This window comes from Budorcas taxicolor, chromosome 21 (genome assembly GCF_023091745.1).
Source record: "Budorcas taxicolor isolate Tak-1 chromosome 21, Takin1.1, whole genome shotgun sequence".
Lineage (NCBI taxonomy): Eukaryota > Metazoa > Chordata > Mammalia > Artiodactyla > Bovidae > Budorcas > Budorcas taxicolor.
Window position 1 is genome coordinate 32,200,059 of NC_068930.1, and position 26,365 is coordinate 32,226,423.

At 44.2% G+C, this 26,365-nt stretch overlaps 1 protein-coding gene across 1 annotated transcript in view; it reads right to left on the reverse strand.

The window, feature by feature from the left end:
• ENTREP2 (endosomal transmembrane epsin interactor 2) overlaps positions 1-26,365 on the reverse strand; it is a 244,939-nt gene that overhangs the window by 95,738 nt on the left and 122,836 nt on the right. The window contains exon 2 of the mRNA XM_052659729.1: positions 23,303-23,359. Coding sequence (XP_052515689.1) covers positions 23,303-23,359 — 57 coding nt within the window. The remainder of the gene's footprint in view (positions 1-23,302; positions 23,360-26,365) is intronic.

A 26,365-nucleotide genomic window follows, 5' to 3' on the forward strand; every position in this document is an offset into this window, starting at 1 on the left:
TGGAAAAATTGTCTTCCATGAAATCGGACCCTGGTGCCCAAAACGTTGGGGGCCCCTGGTCTATATCATGCAGAAAACCCCAGACCTGACCCCTGGCCAGGACCCTCCTGTAGGACACCAGGTTCTTGACTGTGGTGGCTGCGTACACTAGTAGATGGTGGCAGAGGATGCTGGCTGAAGCAGGAGCGCAGATGGGAGGGTGCAGATGACTCTAAAGACTAAATAACAACGTAGGTTAATCCATTCTTTGCCCTAGGAGTCCTAGTTCTGGGGCTGATGCTGCAGATGATGTTCTTTTTTTCTGTGAATTCTGCCCATGTCCATTTTTCTTTTGCATAGGTCTCGTCCTTTTCTTATCAATGTCTATGAAGCATTGTGATCTGAGATAGATCTGTTTGTGATCTAAGCAGACATATTTTTCCCAGTTTGATATTTTGCCTTTCAATGTGCTTGCTTTTTAAAATTATTTATTTAGCTGCACAAAAGCTTTTTCCTTTTATGTTATCACATTAAAAAAAGTTTTTATAGCTTCACAGAATACCATTTGAGTTGGTGGAAATGAATGTGGCCCAGATTTAGAAAGATCTCTAAATGGGCTTTCCTGGTGGCTCAAACAGTAAAGAATCTACCTACAATGCAGGAGACCTGGGTTTGATACCTGGGTGGGAAAGGATAATGCCCTGAAAAAGAGAATGGCTACTCACTCCAGTATTCTTGCCTGGAGAATCCCATGGACAGAGGAGTCTGGAGAACTACAGTCTATGGGGTTGCAAAAGAGTTGGACATGACTGAGCGACTAATACTTTCACAAAGTTTTCCAAATGTATTGTTAAGTGGGAAAGGCAAAGGGGTAAATAGCATGCTACTTTTTGTGTAAGAAAGAAGAGAAAATGGGAATCTGTGTACTTATTTGCTTCTATTTTCATAAAGAAACTGTGATGGTGAATTTTATGTGTCAAAGTGGCTAGGCAACAGTGCTCGATTTTTTGCCAAGCATCAGTCAAGATGATGCTGTGAAGGTATTATTTAGATGTAATTAACAGTAAAGTCGGTGGACTCTGAATAAAGCAGAAAACCCTCCAAAATGTGGGCAGGCCACATCTAATCTGACACTAAAGCTGAAACTCTAATACTTTGGCCACATGATGCAAAGAGCTGACTCACTGGAAAAGACCCTGATGCTGGGAAAGATTGAGGGCAGGAGGAGAAGGGGACGACAGAGGATGAGATGGGTAGATACCATCACTGACTAAATGGACATGAGCTTGAGCAAATTCCAGGAGATGGTGAAGTTCAGAGGCAGAGGAGACTGGTGTGCTGCAGTCCATGGGGTAGGATACAACCTAGCGACTGGACAACACATCTAATCAGGGTTACTTTTACGCTAGTCTACACTAAACCCATTTTGTTTGTAACTTATGACTTCTGATTAGAATTATACTTGTCTCTCTGATCCTGCCTAATAGACTATAAGCTGCTTGATGATGAGATCTGACTTAGGTCATCTTTGAACCCAAGCAAGAAATCACATCGACCTTCCAAAGGCTGGGAAAGCAACATATATCTGCCAAGTAGCTGCCAGTCAGGCTTCCCAGGTAGCTCAGTGGTAAAGAATCCATTTGCCAAGCAGAAGACCTGTATTTGATCCCTGGGTGCAGAAGATCCCTTGAAGAAGGAAGTGGCAACTTGCTCCTGTATTCTTGCCTGGAGAATCCCATGGATGGAGGAGCCTGGCAGGCTATAGTCCAGGGGGTCACAAAGATTTGCACATGACTTAGCAACTAAACGGCAGCTGTAGCTGCCAATCAGTAGATTAAGGTAGGTTACAGGACATGAACAGAAATAGAAGAATTTGCATTGGGGGTCAGACTAGTAGAAAATCAGGTATGAAATCCAGAAAATCAGAACAAGATGGTATTAACAGAGGGATCCCAGAGTCAGGGAGCAGAGCCAAGATCTTGGGCCTGGGGAGGAAGAATGTGCTGGGAGTGGGGGTGACACCAAGTCCTACCTGTTTCCTAGAACAGCTCAGGGCAGAGAGCAGCTAGAAAACACCAAAGTTCTCGGATGAGCCTCTTTCCAATTCTCTAAAACACATGAGACTGACATCACCTCTGGGCTTCTGTGCCTCTGCCCCTCAGCATGCTTCATGCCTGGGATTATTTGTTAGCTGGTGTCCCTGTTTTCTGTCTGGCCTCCCCAGCTGTCCCTCCCAGTGTGAGCTGACCTCTCTTGTCCATCCCTGCATCTTAACACCTGGGTCTTGCCCAGAGGCATCTCCAGTGAAAACACCGGTTTGCAGAATGAACGAAACATGGTCCATTTCACAAACTCCTGCACGCTTACCCTGACTAACATCTCATCCTATACAAAAACCCGCTTCTTAGTGATATTGAATTTCGGAGTGGAGAATAACTCAATTATATATAAATCTAAAGACAAGATAGAAAAATGCCTCCTGTAAGTTGAACGGTATGAATAGAAGTGTAATCATCAGTTTTTTTTTTTCCTTTCCATTTAATTGTCAACTGATAGTTCTGACCAACTACTTCAACACTAGCAAACAGGATCATTCAGCACCTTAGACAGCACCCCTCATGAGCCTAGAGAACAGCCTGGGGCTGAGGTCCCACTGCAGGGTCTGCTTCCCCAGGGCTCACCCTGGTCAGTACAACTCCCTCTGCCCTGCAAAACCTGCCCCTACCAGGAAATGCCAGAAGAGTGGCATTCTTCTCACATGGCACACATAAAAACAAAATCTTATCATACCCCTGTATTAAAGTAAAATAGGAAGATTCGGTTTTATACCCAGGCGACTGCAAAGACAAAACATGAATCAGCCTGTGAAATCCAGATTAACATACCTATTGAAATACACAGAGCAGTTTAATCGGGAAAGTTACACACTCTATGGCATGCAAATTGGCACCCATCATGAATACATGAATACTGGCATTTTATATTTCATGCACGGGACTTATTTACACAGCACTCTGGCAAAAGGAACGTAAACTAACAATACAAACGATAACACAACTTGGAAACATCCCAAGCTGCCATATACAGGAAGAAGGCAGTGTTTTAACTTCCCTGAGTATGAAAAACTTACAGTGATAACAATTAACTCACAGCAAGGCAAGAGGGGAGGAAATGGCACACCAATGCAGAATAAATTAATATCAACTGTTTTCTCTTGTCTGCAGACACTGAAGACCATCTTATCTCTGACCAGAGACATTTCTGTTTAAAGTTTCCCCACAAGTGGAAATACAAACACTACCAACCAAGTTGTAGATTATTTATTATTTCATACAACTCTTCAAATTAAGAGACCAAGTTAACATACTCATTTTACAAAATCAAGTGTAAAGATATATTGTCTATAGTTGAGGGATTAAGAAATTGAGACTAGAGTATAGTATTTTATATTATGTAACCAACCAGCAGAAAGAAAAGATAGCATCTATCAGAGAGAAAGTCAAATATTAATGAACAAAAAGGGTAAATCAAGAAGTGATAATATAGACATATATAAGGTGACATGGACACACTCACTAGAAAAATTAAAATCAAATTATCAACATTTCAAAGGGCAGTGGCAGTTGAGGCAGAGAAGGAGCAAGAAATGTGACCTCCCTGCTAGCTCTTCGGGACCAGATGCTCCAGCCTTTTTCCTACTGGGGATTCCCTTGTGGCTCTGCTGGCAAAGAATCCGTCTGGAACGCGGGCTTCCCTGGTGGCTCAGACAGTAAAGAGTCTGCCTGTGGTGCAGGGGACCAGGGTTTGATCCCTGGGTCAGGAAGATCCCCTGGAGAAGGAAATGGCAACCCACTCCAGTATTCTTGCCTGGGAAATCCCATGGTTGGAGGAGCCTAGCAGGCTACAGTCCATGGGGTCATAAAGAGTTGGACACGACTGAGTGACTTCACTTTCACTTTTTTCACTCTTCCTACTGCATTGTTTGCCTCTTCTCTATTAACCTGTCCTATTTGGAAAATTCTGCCCACTCACTTTTTCCTGACATCCATCTTCACCCCATTAGTGACTCACCTTCTACCTTTATGGTATTTTCCTGAAGCACAGAACTCTTCCGGCTTTAACAGTTTCCTTCATGGTGTATCTTTTCCTTATGCTTTTTATCTTGGTTTACTGTGTAAATTGGTCTTTTACTCACATGGAATTTAATTTCATGTCTTGTGCAAGGCAGAAGAAACCAACTATACTTCAGTTATGATGCATTTTAACATAAATTCCTACAATTTGCTATAGTATTTTTTTGCCATCTATGCTTATTAGTGAAACCGGTTTATAATTTTTTTCTATACATTCCTTGTCTAGTTTAGCTATTACACTACACCAGATTAACAAAATCACTTGACTAGTTTCCCCCTCTTCTTCTATTACTGTTTCTTAAAGGTTTGCTAACAATCACCTGTATCTAACCCTGGCATCTGTCAGGGAACAGGGAGGTACTGAATCTCAATTTAAGTCTTTAATGGCTATTACTTCATTTGGGTTTTATATTTCTATTCTATTTCAACTTACATTGTTTTTGACTCTCTTTTATGAAAATTAGCCATTTCATCTAAGTTCTCAAATATACTGGCAAAAGGTCACTAATAATCATATAATGTCTATGTTACTGTTACATTTTTTCCCCTTTGATGCTCATGTTTCTTCTCTTTTTATCTCTTTTATAAAATAACATAGATTTGTGTACTTACAACCCTTTTCAAAGAATTTTTTGGGTTTTCAGCTGACTCTAGTATTTCTTCAATATCAATATCAATACTTTTCTTTTAATCTTAAATTATTCTTTTTGTGACCCTATGCATTATATGTTAATGAACAAATACAAACAGAAAATTTAAAACAAAGCCCAAATTTAGTAGAAGGAAGAAATTATACAGATCTGAGAAGCAACAGTTAGAACTGGACATGGAACAACAGACTGGTTCCAAATAGGGAAAGGAGTACGTCAAGGCTGTATATTGTCACCCTGCTTATTTAACTTACATGCAGAGTACATCTTGAGAAATGCTGGGCTGGAAGAAGCACAAGCTGGAATCAAGATTGCTGGGAGAAATATCAGTAACTTCAGATATGCAGATGACACCACCCTTATGGCAGAAAGTGAAGAGGAACTAAAGAGTCTCATGATGAAAGTGAAAGGAGAGTGAAAAAGTTGGCTTAAAGCTCATCATTCAGAACACGAAGATCATGGCATCTGTTCCCATCACTTCATGGCAAATAGATGGGGAAACAGCGTCAAACTTTACTTTTTTGGGCTCCAAAATCACTGCAGATGGTGATTGCAGCCATGAAATTAAAAGACACTTACTCTGTGGAAGGAAAGTTATGACCAACCTAGATAGCATATTAAAAAGCAGAGATATTACTTTGCCAACAAAGGTGAATTGCAGCACTCCAGGCTTCCTTGTCAATCACCAACTCCCGGAGTTCACTCAAACTCATATCCCTTTAGTCGGGATGCCATCCAGCCATCTCATCCTCTGTCGTCCCCTTCTCCTCCTGCCCCCAATCCCTCCCAGCATCAGAGTCCTTTCCAATGAGTCAGCTCTTTGCATGAAGTGGCCAAAGTACTGGAGTCTCAGCTTTAGCATCAGTCTATGGTTTTTCCTGTGGTCATGTATGGACGTGAGATTTGGACTGTGAAGAAAGCTGAGTGCTGAAGAATTGATACTGTTGAACTGTGGTACTGGAGAAGACTCTTGAGAGTCCCTTGGACTGCACAGAGATCCAACCAGTCCATCCTAAAGGAGACCAGTCCTGGGTGTTCACTGGAAGGACTGATGGTGAGGCTGAAACTCCAGTACTTTGGCCACCTCATGTGAAGAGTTGACTCATTGGAAAAGACCCTGATGCTGGGAGGGATTGGGGGCAGGAGGACAAGGGGACAACAGAGGATGAGATGGCTGGATGGCATCACCGACTCGATGGATATGAGTTTGAGTGAACTCCGGGAGTTGGTGATGGACAGGGAGGCCTGGTGTGCTGTGATTCATGGGGCTGCAAAGAGCTGGACAAGACTGAGCGACTGAACTGAGTAGAAACAAATGAAATTGAGACTAAAAAGACTACAGAGAAGATCGATGGAACCAAGAGCTGGTTCTTTGAAGAGATCAACAAAATTAATAAACCTTTAGCTGACTCACCAAGACAAAAGACAGGAATTTAAATCTGTTTCTGGTGTTTGTACAGTTTGAAAACCGAACTATGAAAAGAAAAAACAAACCTAGAATTTCCCCACCCTCCAAAAAGTTTGCAATACTTAGTGACATTCAGTAAGAGATAAAGGAATTCATCCGAATTTAATTTATTTAACCAACATGGGAATCTTTACTGTGACCCACATGCTGACCTGGGCACGGAGGATGTGTCAGGTAAAAGTTTAAAGTGACAGTTACATGACCAACAACATGAACAACAGCAATAAACTGTAGTTTCTTCATTACTTATTATGTTCCAGGTACTGTTCTAAGTATTTCAGATGAAATTTATTCTTCAAATGGTCCCACAAGGAAGAAAGGAAGGTATTACTATCATAATCCCCATTTTACAGCTGGAATCCCTGCGAATGGAGATGGTAACAGCTAGCACGTGGCAGGTGTATAATGCACACACGTATTAACAGCCATGAGCAAATCAAGTAGAGAGTTCTAGTATCTTTCACAGGAGCCGTATTGTGTTTCTAACAGTTGCCAAAGCAGATCAGCTACTGTGATTACTTACATGGCTTTTTCCCCTGCTTTACGATATCACACTTTAAACGTCCTCTGGCTTGCAGAATGCCGACTTCCTCCTTCCTTGTGGTCTTTGCTGGCTGCCTTTTTCTTGTGGTCTGTCCTCTGTCACCCGTCCGATGTGTATTGTCAGCTCATTCATCATCTGACAGATTTACTAAGTCACCCATCAGCTCACCATTTACAAGCCTGTCCTCAGGCGCTCTTCCTCCACATCCCGGCTGCCACTCACCCTGATGTGCCTGCCGCCTGTCTCTGTCTGCCAGCCAAACCGGGACTGTTCCTGAGAGCTGCGAGGATCTCATTTGTCAGATAATTTTCTTCTTTTTTCCTTGTTAATTTGCCTTTGATTATTTCTGAGATTTTCTTCTTCTTGTTCCCCTGGGACAACCATTTTATTCACTTGTTTCTTATCACATGATACAATCCAGCCCTTGTCATTTGGAAGCTTTCTGGATTTTATTACTAAAAATACATAAGCACTGGAATTCTATCTTTTGATTCTATGAGACTAAACCCAGGCAGGTTTTGCCCCATGCAGAGTGACTCAGGATGTGCACGAAGATGACACTTAATTTAGCACATACTCAATACAGGCTCCCCAGGTGGCTCAGTGGTAAAGAACCGGCCTGCCACTGCAGGAGATTCAGGTCTGATCCCTGCTCTGGGAAGATCCCACATGGCCCAGAGGAACTACTGAGCCTGTGCTCAGAGCCTGCTAACCACAACTACTGAAACCTGTGCACCCTAGAGACTGTGCTCTGAAACAAGAGAAGCCACTACAATGAGAAGCCTACACACCACCACTAGAGAGTAACCCCCACTCTGTGCAACTAGAAAAAAGCCTGCCTAGCAACATAGGCCCAGTACAGCCGAAAATGAATAAATAAACAAAACTGTTTAGAAAATCAGGCCTAGGAAGTTCTAGAACAAATGGGAAACACTGCTGGACATCAATAATAGTACAAATACTTTGGTAAAACCATTTGATGTTATTCCATGAAAATGAAAATACATCCCCTGACCAGTGCTTCCATGTCCAGGCCCGTACACCAGCAGAACCCTTGCCCACATATATGAAGAGATTGGTATTAAAACATTCACAGCAGCTCCAGTCATAATAGCAAACAATTACGTCAATGCCCACTTGTCCACTAAAGGAGAACAGGCAAATACACTGTGACATGTTATATATTAACACGATAGAATACTGTATCATTAATTATCAAAATAATTCATCTAGAGCTGTACATGCAAACATAGATGACCTTATAACCGCATGACTGAAACAAAGCAAGTCATAGATGAATACAGATTGTGATTCCACCTATGTAAAGTTCCCAGGTGGTGTTAGTGGTAAAGAACCTGACTGCCAATGCAGGTTAGACGTAAGAGATTTGCATTTGATCCCTGGGTCGGAAAGATCCCCTGGAGGAGGAAATAGTAACCATTCCAGTATTTTTGCCTGGGAATCCCATGGACAGAGGAGCCTGCCTGGCAGGCTGCAGTCCATAACATCACAGAGTTGGACACGACTAAATGGAAGGAATGATGCTAAAGCTGAAACTCCAGTCCTTTGGCCACCTCATGTGAAGAGTTAACTCACTGGAAAAGACTCTGATGCTGGGAGGGATTGGGGGCAGGAGGAGAAGGGGACGACAGAGGATGAGATGGCTGGATGGCATCGCTGACTCGAAGGACATGAGTTTGAGTGAACTCCGGGAGATGGTGATGGACAGGGAGGCCTGGCGTGCTGCGATTCATGGGGTCGCAAAGAGTCGGACACGACTGAGTGACTGAACTGAACTGAACTGAAAGTGACTCAGTGCACATGCAAAGTTCAAAACCAAATAGCAATAATATACTATTTAGGAATATGCACATATAGGGCAGAAGAATGATGAATGTGGGGAGCCCTACTCTGAAGAGAAGCAGGAGATGAAATGCAGGAGGCCCCAGCCCGGGCAACTCAGCTGTTTTATGTTCACTACAGTTACGTTTCACAGCTTCCCTCACATTCTATTGCATGTGTCGTAACTTCATGTTAATTACATTTAATACGTTTTATTTATTAATAAATCAATGTTAATACTTAATAAATATCTCACCATTTAAATGGAAAAATATTTTAAATGCAACTGCCAGTAGAATAAAAAAAAAAGGGTGTCTACCTTTTAAATATTTGCATAAAGTAAACCACACTGAAAGCAGTATTTTTAGAAAAAACACAACATAAAAGTCAGGAGTACCAGCAAACATTTAAAAACAGAAAGATCAAAAGAATAACAAATAATTCACAAATAAATAAGAGATTTCACAATAAATAGTTACCCTCATTTAGGCAGACTGATTTGTAAGAGTCATACCTAAAAAAAAATGTCACAGAGAAATTAAAGTAAAAATGAAGGGAAAGATATCAGGTAAATTTGATCAAAAGGAAAATAACTTTGGTGCTTCAATTTTAGATGAAGCAGAATTCAAGAAAATAAAACATTAAACTGGGACAAGACCAGTTTATATTAGCAGATGCTGTGATCCACAAATACCGAATACTAGTACATTTAAGGGTATAAAATCCAAATAGAGTTAGAAGTGATGGAAATAAGAAGCTGACAAGACAGAGCCGTAGTGGAGGGTATTCATGCAGATCATGAAGCAAAAGGCTGTTTGTACACAAAGACGAGGTGAGCCTGACAGTGGCTGGGTGAGGGGTGTGGGGAGGCAGAGCTCGGGGTGTTTTTCAGTCGTGTCCCTGCATTTTTCAGTTTGCTACGGCACAGCAGGGGACAAAAGGCACCACTGAGACCTGTGTTTGGTGATGATGCCACACATATAAGACATGTAGACAATTTCTTCCTAAAGTCAATCTCCAAGTAATCAATGCAACTGATTTTTTAAAACTTCTGTTAGTCATTAGATAATACTGCCTATACAGTGCTATTTGAAATCAATAGAAATCCATTTTTCTAACCAATTGTTGAACCACATAAAGTGAAGAGCAAAACAATTAAATTTGAAACCTCTAAGTCTTCTTCTCATTCCCAGTCAGAATCTCTATATCTTAATACAAATTGGAACCTACAGCAATTTGATTCAACACACATAAAAATCAGGGTAAAATATAGGTGTTCTAATATTACCATCACTTACTGTAACCACATAAAATTATTCAGGTATCAGAGATAAAGTCCATGAGTAATATTCCTCATTAAAAGAGGCTGGACATTTGAAAGAAAATCTGATAACTAATAGCCTATGCATAACAATTTTTTAAAGCTGGGTAAGTGGAGATATTTCCTCAGAATTGCATATTAAATTCACTTTCAATTAACGTGGTTCAGCATTTTCTTCTTATGATTTGTATGCTTGGTAATACTTTTAAAATTAACTGTGCCTCCAACAGACATACCACATACTTCTCAGCCACCGTAATTTTTCTAACACTGTATCTTTATAACAGTAATTGCCTTCTTTCTGAAAGAATATGCGTTTGGAATGTAGTGACACTTCATTTATTACTTTTCTTATATTACAGCTACCTCAGCATATTAGATTTTTTTTTCCCCCTTAATGATTTTTTTCTATTAGGAGACCATGAAGACCCCCGGGGCAGAATAAGTCCATTAGGGAGGAGGCACTTGAGAGGCGGCAGGAATTTCTAACATGGACATCAGACAGTTCTTGTCAAGAAGACATCTTATCAAGATATCACAGGATATCTTCCATTTCCTGTGAACTACAGATGCTTTTTTAAAAATACTTTTTAAAATTTACTTATTTAGTTGTTTGTGGCTGTGCTGGCTCTTCACTGCTGTGCACGGCTTTTCTCTAGCTGCAGTGCCCGGGCTTCTCATTGCGGTGGCTTCTCTTGTTGCAGAGTATACGCTCTAGGTAAGCAGGCTTCAGCAGTTGTGGGGCTTAGGTGCCTCGTGGCATGTGGGATCTTCCTAGAGCAGGGATCGAACCCATGTCCCCTGTACTGCAAGGTGGATTCTTAACCACTGGACCACAAGGGAAGGTCCTAGAATCTAAACTCTTTGAAGGCAAGACCATCACCTTGTGCTTCTTTGTGTCTGACTACTTGCACACTCCCCATGGCTTGCATGAGGAATTTTACTGCAACCACAGGCTCTGAGCCTCATCACTGGATGTTTCTGTGACCTCCTATGGGCTGATCACATTTCTTGTGTGTCCCAGACAGACACTATAAAGAACCAGCTACAAGTCAGAATCAGCCCAAGGTGACACATATAAAGGTCATCTCCTGAAGGTCACCATAAAAGACATGACCAAGACTCCACAGTGGGACAAACTCTTCTGGAAACATCTTCAAACTGTGCTGGTCCAAAAGCTGGCCTACTAAGTGTCTTACCATAATCAGGACATTGACTGTGGTCTGAGGCTCCAGCTACCTACAACTCCCCTCAAGACATATTAACCACTGGATGTGGGTTACACTTCACTTCACTTCACTTCAGTCGCTCAATCCTGTCTGACTCTTTGCGACCCCACGAATCGCAGCACACCAGACCTCCATGTCCATCACCAACTCCTGGAATTCACTCAAACCCATGTCCACCAAGTCGATGATGCCATCCAACCATCTCATTCTCTGTCATCCCCTTCTCCTCCTGCCCTCAATCTTTCCCAGCATCAGGGTCTTTTAAAATGACTCAGCTCTTCACATCAGGTGGCCAAAGCATTGGAGTTTCAGCTTCAACATCAGTCTTTCCAATGAACACCCAGGACTGATCTTCTTTAGGATGGACTGGTTGGATCTCCTTGCAGTCCAAGGGACTCTCAAGGGTCTTCTCCAACACAACACTTCAAAAGCATCAATTCTTCGGCACTCAGCTTTCTTTATAAAGTCTAACTCTCATATCCATACATGACCACTGGAAAAACCATAGCCTTGATTAGATGGACCTTTGTTGACAAAGTAATGTCACTGCTTTTTAATATGCTGTCTAGGTTGGTCATAACTTTCCTTCCAAGGAGTAAGTGCCTTTTAATTTCATGGCTGCAATCACCATCTGCAGTGATTTTGGAGCCCAGAAAAATAAAGTTTGACACTGTTTCCCCATCTATTTGCCATGAAGTGATGGGACCAGATGCCATGATCTTCGTTTTCTGAATGTTGAGCTTTAAGTCAACTTTTTCACTCTCCTCTTTCACTTTCATCAAGAAGCTCTTTAGTTCATTTTCTGCCATAAGGGTGGTGTCATCTGCATATCTGAGGTTATTGATACTTCTCCCGACAATCTTGATTCCAGCTTGTGCTTCCTCCAGCCCAGCGTTTCTCTTGATGTACTCTGTATTTAAGTTAAATAAGCAGGGTGACAATATACAGCCTTGACGTGCTCCTTTTCCTATTTGGAACCAGCCTGTTGTTCCATGTCCAGTTCTAACTGTTGCTTCCTGACCTGCATATAGGTTTCTCAAGAGGCAGGTCACGTGGTCTGGTGTTCCCATCTCTTTCAGAATTTTCCACAGTTTATTGTGATCCACACAGTCAAAGGCTTTGGCATAGTCAATAAGGCAGAAATAGATGTTTTTCTGGAACTCTCTTGCTTTTTCCATGATCCAGCGGATGTTGGCAATTTGATCTCTGGTTCCTCTGCCTTGCCTAAAACCAGCTTGAACATCTGGAAGTTCACAGTTCACGTATTGCTGAAGCCTGGCTTGGAGAATTTTAAGCATCACTTTACTAGCATGTGAGATGAGTGCAATTGTGCAGTAGTTTGAGCATTCTTTGGCATTGCCTTTCTTTGGGATTGGAATGAAAACTGACCTTTTCCAGTCCTCTGGCCACTGCTGAGTTTTCCAAATTTGCTGGCATATTGAGTGCAGCACTTTCACAGCATCATCTTTCAGGATTTGAAATAGCCCAACCGATATTCCATCATCTCCACTAGCTTTGCTTGTAGTGATGCTTCCTAAGGCCCACTTGACTTCACATTCCAGGATGCTGGCTCTAGGTGAGTGATCACACCATCGTGATTATCCGGGACATGAAGATCCAGTTACACGTGAAGATGGGTTACAATGGAGAAGGAAATGACAACCTATTACAGTATTCTTGCCTGGAGAATCCCATGGACAGAGGAGCCTGGCGGGCTACAGTCCATGGGATCACAAAGAGTTGAACACATCTGAAGTGACTGAAACTGCATGTAGCTTACAAGGAAACCACCCAAGCCATATGTTTTGTGTGTGCGTGTGTGTGTATGTGTGTGTGTGTTCTTAGTTGCTAGGTCCTGTCTGACTCTTTGCGACTTCGTGCGCCAGGCTCTTCTGTCCAAGGGATTTCCCAGGCAAGAATATTGGAGTGGTTTGCCATTTCCTCCTCCAGGGGATCTTCCCAACCCAGGGATCAAACCTGCATCTCCTGCATTGCAGGCAGATTCTTTATCTGCTGAGCCATTGTGGAAGCCCCCAGCCACATATAGAGATACACAGAAAGGGTCTAGGACTTCCCCCAAGGCAGGCATGGGAACCCCTGAAGATGGAACCTACCCCGCACAACGTCCTGAGCTCCCCCAAATGGCCCATGTCCCAAGAGCCCTTCCACCAAACCTGCTGCTATCTGATCTCTGTCCTATTGGGAGAAAGTAACATTCCCAAGATTAGTAAGAGTTCACTCCTTCTGAGAAGATTCTCAACAGTGATTTGGAGGTAACAGACAGGGAAAAGTCTATTATAGTTGTTTCCAGGTGCAGTCTGAAATGATGCATTTAATTCATTATGCGGTCAAGCATTCAAGTACCTTATTAGGTATCTCTGTCTACCTTGTTTCTAATCTTCCTATCCAAGCTGACTGTCTCTTTCAAAAAGTAAGCTTTATTCAGTTCAGTTCAGTTCAGTGGCTTGGTCGTGTCCGACTCTTTGTGACCCCATGAATCGCAGCACGCCAGGCCTCCCTGTCCATCACCAACTCCCAGAGTTCAGGCAAACTCATGTCCATCGAGTCGGTGATGCCATCCAGCCATCTCATCCTCTGTCGTCCCCTTCTCCTCCTGCCCTCAATCCCTCCTAGGATCAGGGTCTTTTCCAATGAGTCAACTCTTCACATGAGGTGGCCAAAGCATTGGAGTTTCAACCTCAGCATCAGTCCTTCCAATGAACACCCAGGACTGATCTCCTTTAGGATGGACTGGTTGGATCTCCTTACAGTCCAAGGGACTCTCAAGAGTCTTCTCCAATACCACAATTCAAACGCATCAATTCTTTGGCGCTCAGCTTTCTTCACAGTCCAACTCTCACATCCATACATGACCACTGGAAAAACCATAGCCTTGACTAGACGGACCTTTGTTGGCAAAGTAATGTCTCTGCTTTTGAATATGCTATCTAGGTTGGTCATAACTTTCCTTCCAAGGAGTAAGTGTCTTTTAATTTTATGGCTGCTGTCACCATCTGCAGTGATTTTGGAGCCCCCCCAAAATAAAGTCTGACACTGTTTCCACTGTTTCCCCATCTATTTCCCATGAAGTGATGATGGGACCAGATGCCATGATCTTTGTTTTCTGAATGTTGAGCTTTAAGCCAACTTTTTCACTCTCCTCTTTCACTTTCATCAAGAGTCTTTTTAGTTCCTCTTCACTTTCTGCCATAAGGGTGGTGTCATCTGCATATCTGAGGTTATTGATATTTCTCCCAGCAATCTTGATTCCAGCTTGTGTTTCTTCCAGTCCAGCATTTCTCATGATGTACTCTGCATAGAAGTTAAATAAGCAGGGTGACAATATACAGCCTTGATGCATTCCTTTTCCTATTTGGAACCAGTCTGTTGTTCCATGTCCAGTTCTAACTGTTGCTTCCTGACCTGCATATAGGTTTCTCAAGAGGCAGGTTAGGTGGTCTGGTATTCCCATCTCTTTCAGAATTTTCCACAGTTCATTGTGATCCACACAGTCAAAGGCTTTGGCATAGTCAACAAAGCAAAAATAGATGTTTTTCTGGAACTCTCTTCCTTTTTCCATGATCCAGCAGATGTTGGCAATTTGATCTCTGGTTCCTCTGCCTTTTCTAAATCCAGCTTGAACATCTGGAAGTTCACAGTTCATGTATCGCTGAAGCCTGGCTTGGAGAATTTTCAGCATTACTTTACTAGCATGTGAGATGAGTGCAATTGTGCAGTAGTTTGAGCACTCTTTGGCATTGGGGTGGCAAAGCTTTATTACATTTTTAATTAAGAATGTGTCTGATGGATTTCTCCAAGGAAGATGTACAGATGGCCAATAGGTGCATAAAAAGATGGTTAACATTGCTAACTATTAGAGAAATGCAAATCAAAACTGCAATGAGGTATAATCAGTCAGAATGGTCATCACTAAAAAGTCTATAAATAACAAATGCTGGAGAGGGTGTGGAGAAAAGGGAACCTTCCTACACTGTTGGTGGGAATGCAAATTGCTGCAGCCACTATGGAGAACAGTATGGAGATTCTTTAAAAAGCTAAAAATAGAACTACCATATGATCCAGCAATCCCATTCCTGGGCAAATATCTAGACAAACTATAATTCAAAAAATACATGCACCCTAATGTTCACAGCAGCACTATTTACAATAGTCAGCACATGGAAGCAATCTAAGTGCCCATTAACAGATGAATTGATAAAGAAGATGTGGTATATATACACAATGGAATATTACTCGGCCATTAAAAAGAATGAAATAATGCCATTTGCAGCAACATGGATACAACTAGATTATCATACTAAATGAAGTAAGTCAGACTGAGAAAGATGGTGTCACCACATGGTATCACCTATATCTGGAATCTAAAACAGGACACAAATGAAACTTTCTACAAAATAAACAGAGACTCTCCGACATAAAGAGCAGACTTGTGGTTGCTAACGGGGAGGCCCATGGCGGAGAGAAGGATTGCGAGTTTGGAATTAGCAGATGCAAACTATTGTATCTAGAATGGATAACAACAAGGTCCTACTGTATAGTACAGGGAACTAGTCTATTATATATCCTGCAATAAACCATAATGAAAAAAAAGAATGTGTCTGATGGATCAAAATAATTTACACTAGAAAGTGATTTCAGGCAAATATGGGCACAATAAAGGACAGAAATGGTATGGACCTAACAGAAGCAGAAGATATTAAGAAGAGATGGCAAAAATACATGAGATGTATACAAAAAAAGATCTTAATGACCCAGATAACCATGATGGTATGATCACTCACCTAGAGCCAGACATCCTGGAGTGCGAAGTCAAGTGGGACTTAGGAAGCATCACTACAAACAAAGCTAGTGGAGGTGATGAAATTCCAGTTGAGTTATTTCGAATCCTAGAAGATGATGCTGTTTAAGTGCCACATTCAATATGCCAGCTTATTTGGAAAACTTAGAAGTGGCCACAGAACTGGAAAAGGTCAGTTTTCATTCCAATCCCAAAGAAAGGCAACACCCAAGAATTTTCAAACTACCACACAATTGCACTCATCTCACATGCTAGCAAAGTAATGCTCAAAATTCTCCAAGCCAGGCTTCAACAGTACGTGAACCAAGAACTTCCTGATGTTCAAGATGGATTTAGAAAAGGCAGAGGAACCAGAGATCAAATTGCCAACACCCACTGGATCAGAGAAAAAGTAAGAAAATTCCAGAAAAACATCTACTTCTGCTTCATTGACTACGCTAAAGCCTTTGACTGTGTGGATCACAACAGACTGTGGAAAATTCTTCAAGAGATGGGAATACCAGACCACCTTAACTGCCTCCTGAAAAATCTGTATGCAGGCCGAGAAGCAACAGTTAGAACCGGACATGGAACAAAGGACTGGTTCAAAACTGGGAAAGTACTGTATATTGAAAAAGAAAGAAAGAAAAAATGACTGTATATTGTCACCCTGCTTAACTTATATTTGCAGAGTACATCATGCAAAATGCCAGGCTGGATGAATCACAAGCTGGAATTAAGATTGCCAGGAGAAATATCAATTACCTCAGATATGCAGATGATACCATCCTTAATGGCAGAAAGCAAAGAGGAACTAAAGAGCCTTGTGATGAAAGTGAAAGAAGAGAGTGAAAAGGCTGGCTTAAAACTCAACATTCAAAAAATGAAGATCATGGCATCCAGTCCCATCTGTTCAGTTCAGTTCAGTAGCTCAGTCGTGTCTGACTCTTTGTGACCCCATGGACTGCAGCACACCAGGCTTCCCTTCTATCACCAACTCCTGGAGCTTGCTCAAACTCATGTCCACTGAGTTGGTGATGCCATCCAACCATCTCCTCCTCTGTCGTACCCTTCTCCTCCTGCCTTCAATCTTTCCCAGCATCAGGGTCTTTTCCAATGAATCAGTTCTTCACATCAGGGGGCCAAAGTATTGAGTATTCAGGACTGATTTCCTTTAGGATTGACTGGTTGGACCTCCTTGCAGTCCAAGGGACTCTCAAGAGTCTTCTCCAACATCACAGACCCATCACTTAATGTCAAATAAATGGGGAAACCATGAAAACAGTGAGAGACTTTACTTTCTTAGGCTTGGAATATTAAAAAGCAGAGACATTACTTTGCTGACAAAGGTCCATCTAGTCAAAGCTATATGGTTATTCCAGTAGTCATGTATGGAATGGAGAGTTAGACCATAAGAAAGCTGACCACTGAAGAATTAATGCTTTTGAACTATGGTGTTGGAGAAGACTCTTGGTCTCATGATCTCAACTTGAGAGTTCCTTGGACTCTAAGGAAATCAAACCAGTCATCCTAAAGGAAATCAGTCCTGAATATTCACTGGAAGAACTGATGCTAAAGCTGAAACTCCAACACTTTGGCCACCTGATGCAAAGAACTGACTCATTGGAAAAGACCCTGATGCTGGGAAAGACTGAAGGCAGGAGGAGAAGGCTACAACAGTGGGTGAGATGGTTGGATGGCCTCACTGACTTGATGGACATGAGTCTGAGCAAGCTCTGGGAGTTGGTGATGGACAAGGAAGCCTGGTGTGCTGTAGTTCATGGAGTTGCAAAAAGTTGGACACAACTGAGTGAACTGAACTGAAGAAGTGATTTAAACAAATGTCATGCTTTAATAAAAATGATTTTTTGCAATGACCATTTCTAATTTCACTTGGCCTTGAGTGGTTTCATTATGCTATAATTTAATTAGTTCATTTCAGTCTCAGCTTTCCAGTTAGACTTATCTTCCCCTGATTAAATTTAATACCATCAATAAATTTAAAGGCAAGTGTGCTAGTCTATTTTCATAAACAAGATGGGGGCTTTAGATTCTTCAGCTGCTTTATTAGCAGAGTAAGATATTGCCTCATAAATATAGGTATACCCTACTTCCTCTTGTCCTCAGCACCAACGAATGAAGGCTTCATCTTTAATGTGACTGAGCAAAATACATTCTCCTGACTGTATTCAAAAGGTCATGATCTTGACTGTGAGAAAGCCCCAAAGTGGATTTATAGCGAATTTTCTGAATAAATGATGACTCCAAACACATTTATATTAAACATGTTAACCTTTAACTCATCTACATTTTTAAATAGCATATTAAAGTTATATTTGTGCTCAATTCAGTGGGCTTGAAAGAAAGCCCTACAGGCTTCCTATAAATTCATATTAAAGGTTAAAGTGATTCATATATTTTTTTTTCTCACAAAATATGGCCAAACATACAAATCTGCAGTGAGCCCAGGACTGAATTTCTGATGGGCACAGCAGGAAATACTGTTCCTAGTATAAAAATTGAAAGATACTTTAAAAAAGAAGTTTACATATTTTAAACTTTCCTTCACTGGAAATGATCACCATAGCAATGAAGAGAGAGAGAGAAACCCTCATGCCGGCTGAAGCTCATTCATCATCCACTTCCAATTCCTTGGTATTTGCATGTTTCGAGACAAGCCGTGGGGCCACAGCAGTGTCCGAGGAATCAGGCTCACAGAGCTCCTGGAGGCTCTACCTCTTGGACTGAACACTAACTAGTAATACACATTCCTACTGGGGCTGAAACAATTTAGCAATAAAGCTAAATCATTATCGGAGTAGACTAAAAAGCTAGATTCCTCAACCACTGTAACATAAACAGTACTAAACACATCAGTCTAGATATGGCACTCATATTCCTACAGATTAGTTTTCAAAATATGTCTAATTTACTTTTAAGAACTGTACTAAAGTGTAATTTGTTACTTATAAAAACAAATTCTAAAAATGTTTTTAACCCGTGGTTATTAGCTTCTCAATAGCATTAGTTATTACAAGAACTAGTGGTCAGGTTAATACTACCCACTCAAGCTCTTTTTTTATTAAGTATATAGCATTCCCCTCTTATCTGAAAGAAATACATCTCAAGACCTCAGGTAGACACCTAATATGGCAGACAGTACCAAATCCTATATATAACACTATCCCTGCATGTGTGCTAATTCACTTCAGTCACGTCCAACTCTTTGCGACCCCATGGACTGTAGCTCTCCAGGCTCCTCTGTCCACGGGATTCTCCAGGCAAGACTACTGGAGTGGGTTGCCATGCCCTCCTCCAGGGGATCTTCCTGATCTAGGGATCGAACCTGCCTGTACTGCAGGCGGATTCTTTACCACTGAGCCACCAGGGCAGCCCATATATCACTATACACTTGTGATAAAGCTTACTTTAAAAGTCAAGCATGGTAAGAGGTTAACAGTAATAACTAATAATAAAATGGAATAATTATATTAATGTACTATAATAAAATTTATGTGAATGTGGTCTCTCTTGAATGCCTTACTGTACAAATTTAATGCTTTTTCCTTCTTAGCTAAGCACTCATCATGCACTGTGGCCGTAACTTTTGCAGTTTGAGGTGTGATAGCAAAAGTAGCATGAATTTCTCTTTCCTTCTTCATAGTTTCACAGATAGAATATGATCTGTTCTTACTGTGGATCTTGGCAAATTTGGCAGATGCTTTTTCTTTCCTTAAGAAGTCTAGCACTTTTACCTTTTCACTTAAAAGAAGCGATTTATGGCTTCTCTCTGGAGTATCCAACTGTTGGCATCACTACTCTTGAGCTTTGGGACCATCATTAAGTAAAATGGTCACCGTTCCAGGGTCACTGGAACACAGCACCGATACACCATGACAGTCCACATGATAACCCAGACAGCTGCAGAGTGATGGACGGGTGAGATTGGCTGGACAAACAGACGATTCGCATCCCAAGGGCAAGGCTGGGGATTTCATCTCTATAGTCAGAACAGCTTGAAATTGGAAACTTCTGAATTGTTTCTTTCTGGAATCTAATATTTTTGACTGCAGTTGAGGATGGGTAATTGAAACCATGTAAAGTGGGACAGTGGATGGGGGTGAGATGGGGGGGGCCTCCTATAATTCCCGTGATTATATGTGAAACTGTTTTCAGCATTGATATATAAGCAATCACAAGACATATCACTGAATCTCTGAAAAAATGAGCTAATCAGAGCTATATAATCCGAATCGTAATTGGCGTCTAGCACAATGAGAAACCTTTTATGGTTTGATGTAAGGAAGACAATTATCCCAATCATAGGAGACACTCATCACATTGAAAAAAACGAATGTGGAAAAAAGCCATGTGAACACACACACTACTAGTGAAGTGCCTGTGAGGCTTCAGCATTTGGAAAAGGCTCCTAGAAGATGCAATGGCAGAAAGTCACAGAAGAAATGATGGCAGAAAGTCACAACATCTTCCTCTCCCCATGTAACAGGCACCAGCTGGGAAGGGCGGACTCCTTCCCACCTCATCAGCCAGCCTGCTGCCCCCGCCCAGCCTTTTCCCCAACAGAAGCCCCCTACCCGCCGCAGCACATCAGTTACTCCAGTGGCTGGCTGGAGGGCAGAAGAGAGGGTAAGCAGATTATTACCTTTGTGGTAACGGATGGAAACTAGGTTGTTGGTGACTGGCACACTGCAATGTACATGGAAGTACAAATATAAAGCTCACATGAAACTTATATGATGCTATAAACCAATGTCACCTTGATAAAAGTAAATCTTAAAAAAATGAATAATTTAAATCAAGACGTCAGGATTTTTGAGCTGAGACTCTAGGCAAGGCACTTCTCTTTCTAAGTCTTCCTTTTTTTCTGGAAGATGGGGATAAAATCAGTATCGTACTCACAGGAACACTGTGTGGACAAGCTCGGGTATCCCTCCCATGCAGGGCTTAGCACGTAGGAAATGCCTGGTACGTGGTCCCTGTTAGCAGTATTTTAAGGATGGGCCCTACATGTTGTGGAGCACCATGCGGGGCTTGGATTCAGATGCTTGGAGGAGAGGAACCCCCACATCCTGGGGGGAAGGAGGGCTTCCAGAGGGCAGCAACGAGTGAGCCCTAGTGAGTGGCCGGGCAGAGGCCGGAGGGGTCTGGGAGGAAGTATTATTTGGGGGCCAACACACAGGAAGCCCAGAGGGTCCAGGTGTCGGGGTGAGGCTGGGCAGGGGGAAGGGTTAAGATCACGTCAGTGCTCATGGTTCAGAGAGTGAGTTTTTTTGCTAATAAATTGAGAGATTTCATCGCCCTGGTCAACAGATATATGAGTGTTCTTATAGCAGAGACAGTACGCTCTCCACCAAGACTCCGCCCTCCCTCCATGACTCAGGTGCCTCTGGGAGGGACCTGTCCAGGGAGGGACCATCTTTTCCAGCTTCCTCCCCAGCCAGATGCCCCCTGGGCTCTATGACAAGCCTCCCCTCCCCCGCCACACCCCCATGGTGTGCCATGCAAGCATGAGTGTCCCTTTTGGGCCAAGGAAGTTAAGAAGCACATGATTTTCCGCCATCCTCTCCTGTTTACTGAAATGCAGGGGACTCCATAGGTCTGGAGAGTGTAGGGCCCCTGGCAGAAGCAAGTAGGGTCTCTGAATCACTGTGTGGGAGGAACAACCTGCTGCTTGGGAGGCCCCTCTGGACAGGAGCAGGAGGCAGACGTGCATGGCATTAAGACACTGAAAGTCTGGGGTCTGTGACAGCAGTTGGTACCACCCTAATCCAATCCCTTATATCCTTGAGTTGGTGAAGCAGTCAAACTAGGGGCATCTTCCTTCCTCCTCAGCTACCTGGAGAGCAGCTAGACCCACAAGGCTGCGGAGCCAGCATCTGGAAGGTTCAGCTGTGGCTGCTCCCACTAGGGCCGCCCTCCTGGGATGAGGCCCCCAGACCCACCCTATTGCTGCTGACTTGCCCCCAGGACATACCCCAGCCATCTGCACAAGGAGTCCTGACCACTCAGGAGCCCCTAGCACATGCATCCTTCACGGTGAGATGCCCAGTCCTGTGAGAAGCTCTGTCCCCAGGCGGGGCTGGGGCGGGCGTGAGGGTGGTGATGGGGTGGGATGGGCCTTCCTCCCATCCCCCATGCCCACCTGAAGGAGGTCAGCTTTCCTCTGTTCAGAGGCCAGGCGGAGGGTTTACTCTTCATACAATGGGGACTGGTCAGAAGGGCTGGGTAGGCTGTCCCTTTGTCCCTGAAGGGGACCCACAGCACGGCCCTCTGACCCAGTGTCTGCTGCCACCTCCCTTTGCACAAAAGCATTAGCATCTCGATATACAAGCTGAGACTGACTTGAAAATAATCCAGCAACAGGCCTGGAAAAAACAGGACCAGTCAGTGTTGATGCTGTTGAGACGGACTGGGGTACACAGGGTCCCTTATATAGTCTCTCTACTTGGGCACATATCTGAAAATGTCGAAATAAAAATCTGAAGGAAATTTCTCAATATTCTGTAGGAGAGGAGGCCCCTAAAAGGAAAGCACCCCTCCCTCCCAATGCCTTTTCAGGATGTGATTAATGGTTCCTCTCAAGGAGGAGAAGGTGTTTACAAAGACAAGATTTGTGGGCTTTTTTTTCTATTTCCATTAATATTTAGTACATGTCATTATCTCCAAGTCTAATCACTTAAAGAAGAGATTTTAAATAATTGATTACTACAAAAGAGGAGGACGTCTTTTTCATGATCCATCAAAAGCCGGAAAACCTCTTCGCTTAGTCCTGATGTGGACACATAAATACATTAATGCACATGCTGAGAAGCACACACACACAGATCAATAGACACAAATTTGCTCTGGGTACTTTTCCGAGGGAAAAACCATCATCCTTGTCCCACCTCCGGTGTAGCATGTCCCCTCCCAAGCACAAGGCCCCAGCCCCCTCGAGACAGGGCTCCAGGGGCACCTTTCTTCCTTCTTTCTTTCAAAGAAACACCAATGCAAATAAATATCACCATGCAGAGTTTCACAATCACCAAGACATGCAGAAAGGTAACATTTCTGGAACTCGGATGAGTTACATCTGGCCATGTGATCACACCTATGTGTGTGAGCATGTTTACCCATTTAGAGACAACACCTGTGTCCACACTCTTTAAAATACCCATGTTGGTAACATGTCCTCCAAGTGGGGACAACAACACAGACAAACAAGAAGAGGACAGCCCATGAGTGAGCACCTGCAGAGGCGGGAGGCTGGCTGGCGGGAGGCCAATGCCTTGAAAGCACTCATGGCTCCAGGGCCACACGAGACAAGGTTCCACTTACCACGAGGGACAGGGGCCGCTTCCAGGAGACGACACCGATGAGGCCTGACAGCAGCACCTGGAAGAGAGAGCAGGCCATGAGGAGCTGCCAGGACTTGTCTGGAGCACAGCACGGGCGGAGCGGTCACGGTGGAGGGTTTGTCCCTCCTACAGTCACGCCTGAGGCCACTGCTTAGGGCTTGAGGTGACCGGCTCACAGGGATGTCGAGAGCAGACAGGCTTTCTGATCGAGCCTCCCCAGCCTTCTCCCCAAGTCCTGAGAGACACGTGCCGTGTGATTCAGCATTACACAGAGCACCAGACACACTGCTTTGGGGACGGTGGTGATGTCCCCACTCTCTGGTCACCTGCCACCTGCATGGAAGCCCGCAAGCCCACTCTGCCCTCCCTCACCTGGGCCCCTGCCCCTGCAGGGGCCTCCTCTTCACTCCCGCCCACCAAGGAGACTCCCACACTTCTCCCCCTGGCTCTGAGCTGCCTGCCCCTGGCCCCGCCCATTCTCTGGCCCCCTAACCCACCAAGCATGTGCCCCCAGCACATCCCCTGCAGCCCCCTGTCCACCCAGGCTCCCCTATGTCTGCTGCCTCTCAGGAGAACCATCCTCGGCTCCTGGCTCACCTTTCTCCTGGGCTGCCCCCCCAGGCCCCTATCAGACCCGTGCTCCCTGCTGTCCACATTCCCAGTCTCCTTATGTTCAGGAAAGGCCACCAGGTCACGGAGACACAGCTTCTTCTCACCCACTGCAATCTGCCTTCAGGGAGGTCACCAAACGGGACAGATGGGCTGTCCCTCCTTGACTTTCCATGGAGGGCCTGGGCCAGGCTTGAGGGGCCAGGCTGCACTTGCCCCCTAGAATTCCAAAAGGACTGAGCCCCAGGCTTGGAGGAGAACATGCAACTGAATGGACCCACAAGGTCCCATTGTTGACAGAGCCCAGTTCATCCCTGGCAACTCGGCACAGAGCAGAACCAAGTCTCATGTCCAGTAGCCTCCAGCCATCTACCATGAGCCACGCTGGCCTCAGACGTCCAGCAACACCCAGACCAGTGGTCTCACATGAAAAACATTAAACCTTAACCACACACAGATAAGGATGAACTAAAGAGCTTCACGTGCGCTGCTCCCAAGCCTGTCATATCTGCCTCCTCTCCGCAGTGCACACGCCGCTTCCACACACAGCCGATGCTGCAAACATTACCGACAGCTGTGTTCCCACCTCTGAACCTCCTCACTCCATGATGCCCCAGCCCCCTTCATCACAGAACTGCTGGTTGCTGTTCCCCAGGCTCTCCCAGGCTGGGTCTCCAACACGCCTCTCCATGCACATCTGAAGCCACTCACTTCCCTTCTCACCCCACATTCCACCTCTCAGAACCTGCTCTGGTGCCCAATGCATCCTCCTCCATGGACACACGACTCCCCCAGGTCATGTTCCGATGGTAAGCTGGCATTCCTCCTAAGGACATGCTGCTGAGACTCACTGTCACTCTGTGCCCGAGAGTGCAGACCCTGACCTCTTGTCTCCACCTCCAACCTTCTTCTGGAGGGTCCACGTTTCTGCCAACCCCGCCATCCTCATCTGAGCCATGGTGCGTTTAGGACCCGCTGTCCAGAGGCTGGGTCTGCTCTTCCTCTCAACACCTCTCCCCTCTGCCTGCACTGGCTCTCAGGATTCACCTACCTGGATGGGGGCACCCCACCACTTACCTACCTCTGCCCCCCACTCACTGGAGCCTTGCTGGATGTCTCCACCAGGTGCATGTCACCTTCCTGGCAGACCAGAGAATCCCATACAGTCCAGTCCCCGATTCCCCACAATCACTGCCCAAAGGGACTCTCCTGTCCTGGCCATTGTGGGCACCAAAGTCACAGCATTTCTCAAAGCGAAACCCTGTGGGCTATCTCCCCTCCACACTCAGCACTCCCCTCCTGTTGCTGGCCCTCTGCCTCAGCCCCACCCCTTTCTCTTCCCTCTGACAACGTCCAAGCTCTGGGGGCCCGGCTCCGACCCCACCATTCCCCCCAGGATGGGACCTCCAGAGTGCCCTCTGTCTGTCCTTCACAACGACACTGGCTGTGCCCAGACTGAGCCTGGAGGGAGGCTGAACATTCTCCGACCATCTCCCAGAGTATGTCCACTTAAGCTCTGCCTTCTCCTTCCCATTCTAATAGACGAAATCTCACCCATCCTCTGAGACAGAGCCCAATACCTCCTCACCCAGGAAGGGCCCAGGAATTCAAGTGAACCTAGGGTCCCCGCTGAACTCTCCAACCACCCAAGACCTCTCAAGACCTCTCTGATATGCGAAGACAGAACTCCTTCATCTTCTAAGGTGAAGCTGCCAAAACTATCAAATCTCTACAGTGACCAGCCCACTTACAACAAGGATGTCACCACCTTCCAAAGAGCAAGGGTTTCTAAACACAAAGGAAATTAATAGCACTTATCTTAGGCCACAGTAAAAATTCTCAGCTTTTCCTATCTTCATCATGAAGTCATTTATTCATTTATTTGGCTGCGCCAGGTCATGGCTGCAGCAAACGGGGTCTTTGTTGCAGCATGCAAACTCTTAGCTGTGGCATGTGGGGTCTAGTTTCCTAATCAGGGATCAAACTTGGGCCCCCTGCATCTGAAGCACTGAGTCTTGGACACTGGACCACCAGAATTCCCTGTCGTGAAGTTATCACTCTCACAAATATACTCAAATAATTTTACTTCCAGCAAACATGGATAATTTGGCTTACTGAGTATAATTTACATTTCTGAATGTTATTAATAACTATAATTAGGAATGGATCCAAGCCCCTATACAGAGGCAAAGAATAAAACCACCACACACAGTGAGGCAGGTGGATGCTGACTTTGTGTAATGCCGTCCCCTTGAGTGTAAGTAAGGCGTGCTATCCCCTGACCCTCCCCAGGGATAGCATCCTGACATAATGTTGCCCTGGTAACACCCTGACTGCAGCCTTGTGGGACCCTGGCTAGGTGATCCTACTAAGCCATGTCCAGACTCCTGACCCTAGAGATCTGTGAGATGATAAATGGGTGTCATGTTAAGTT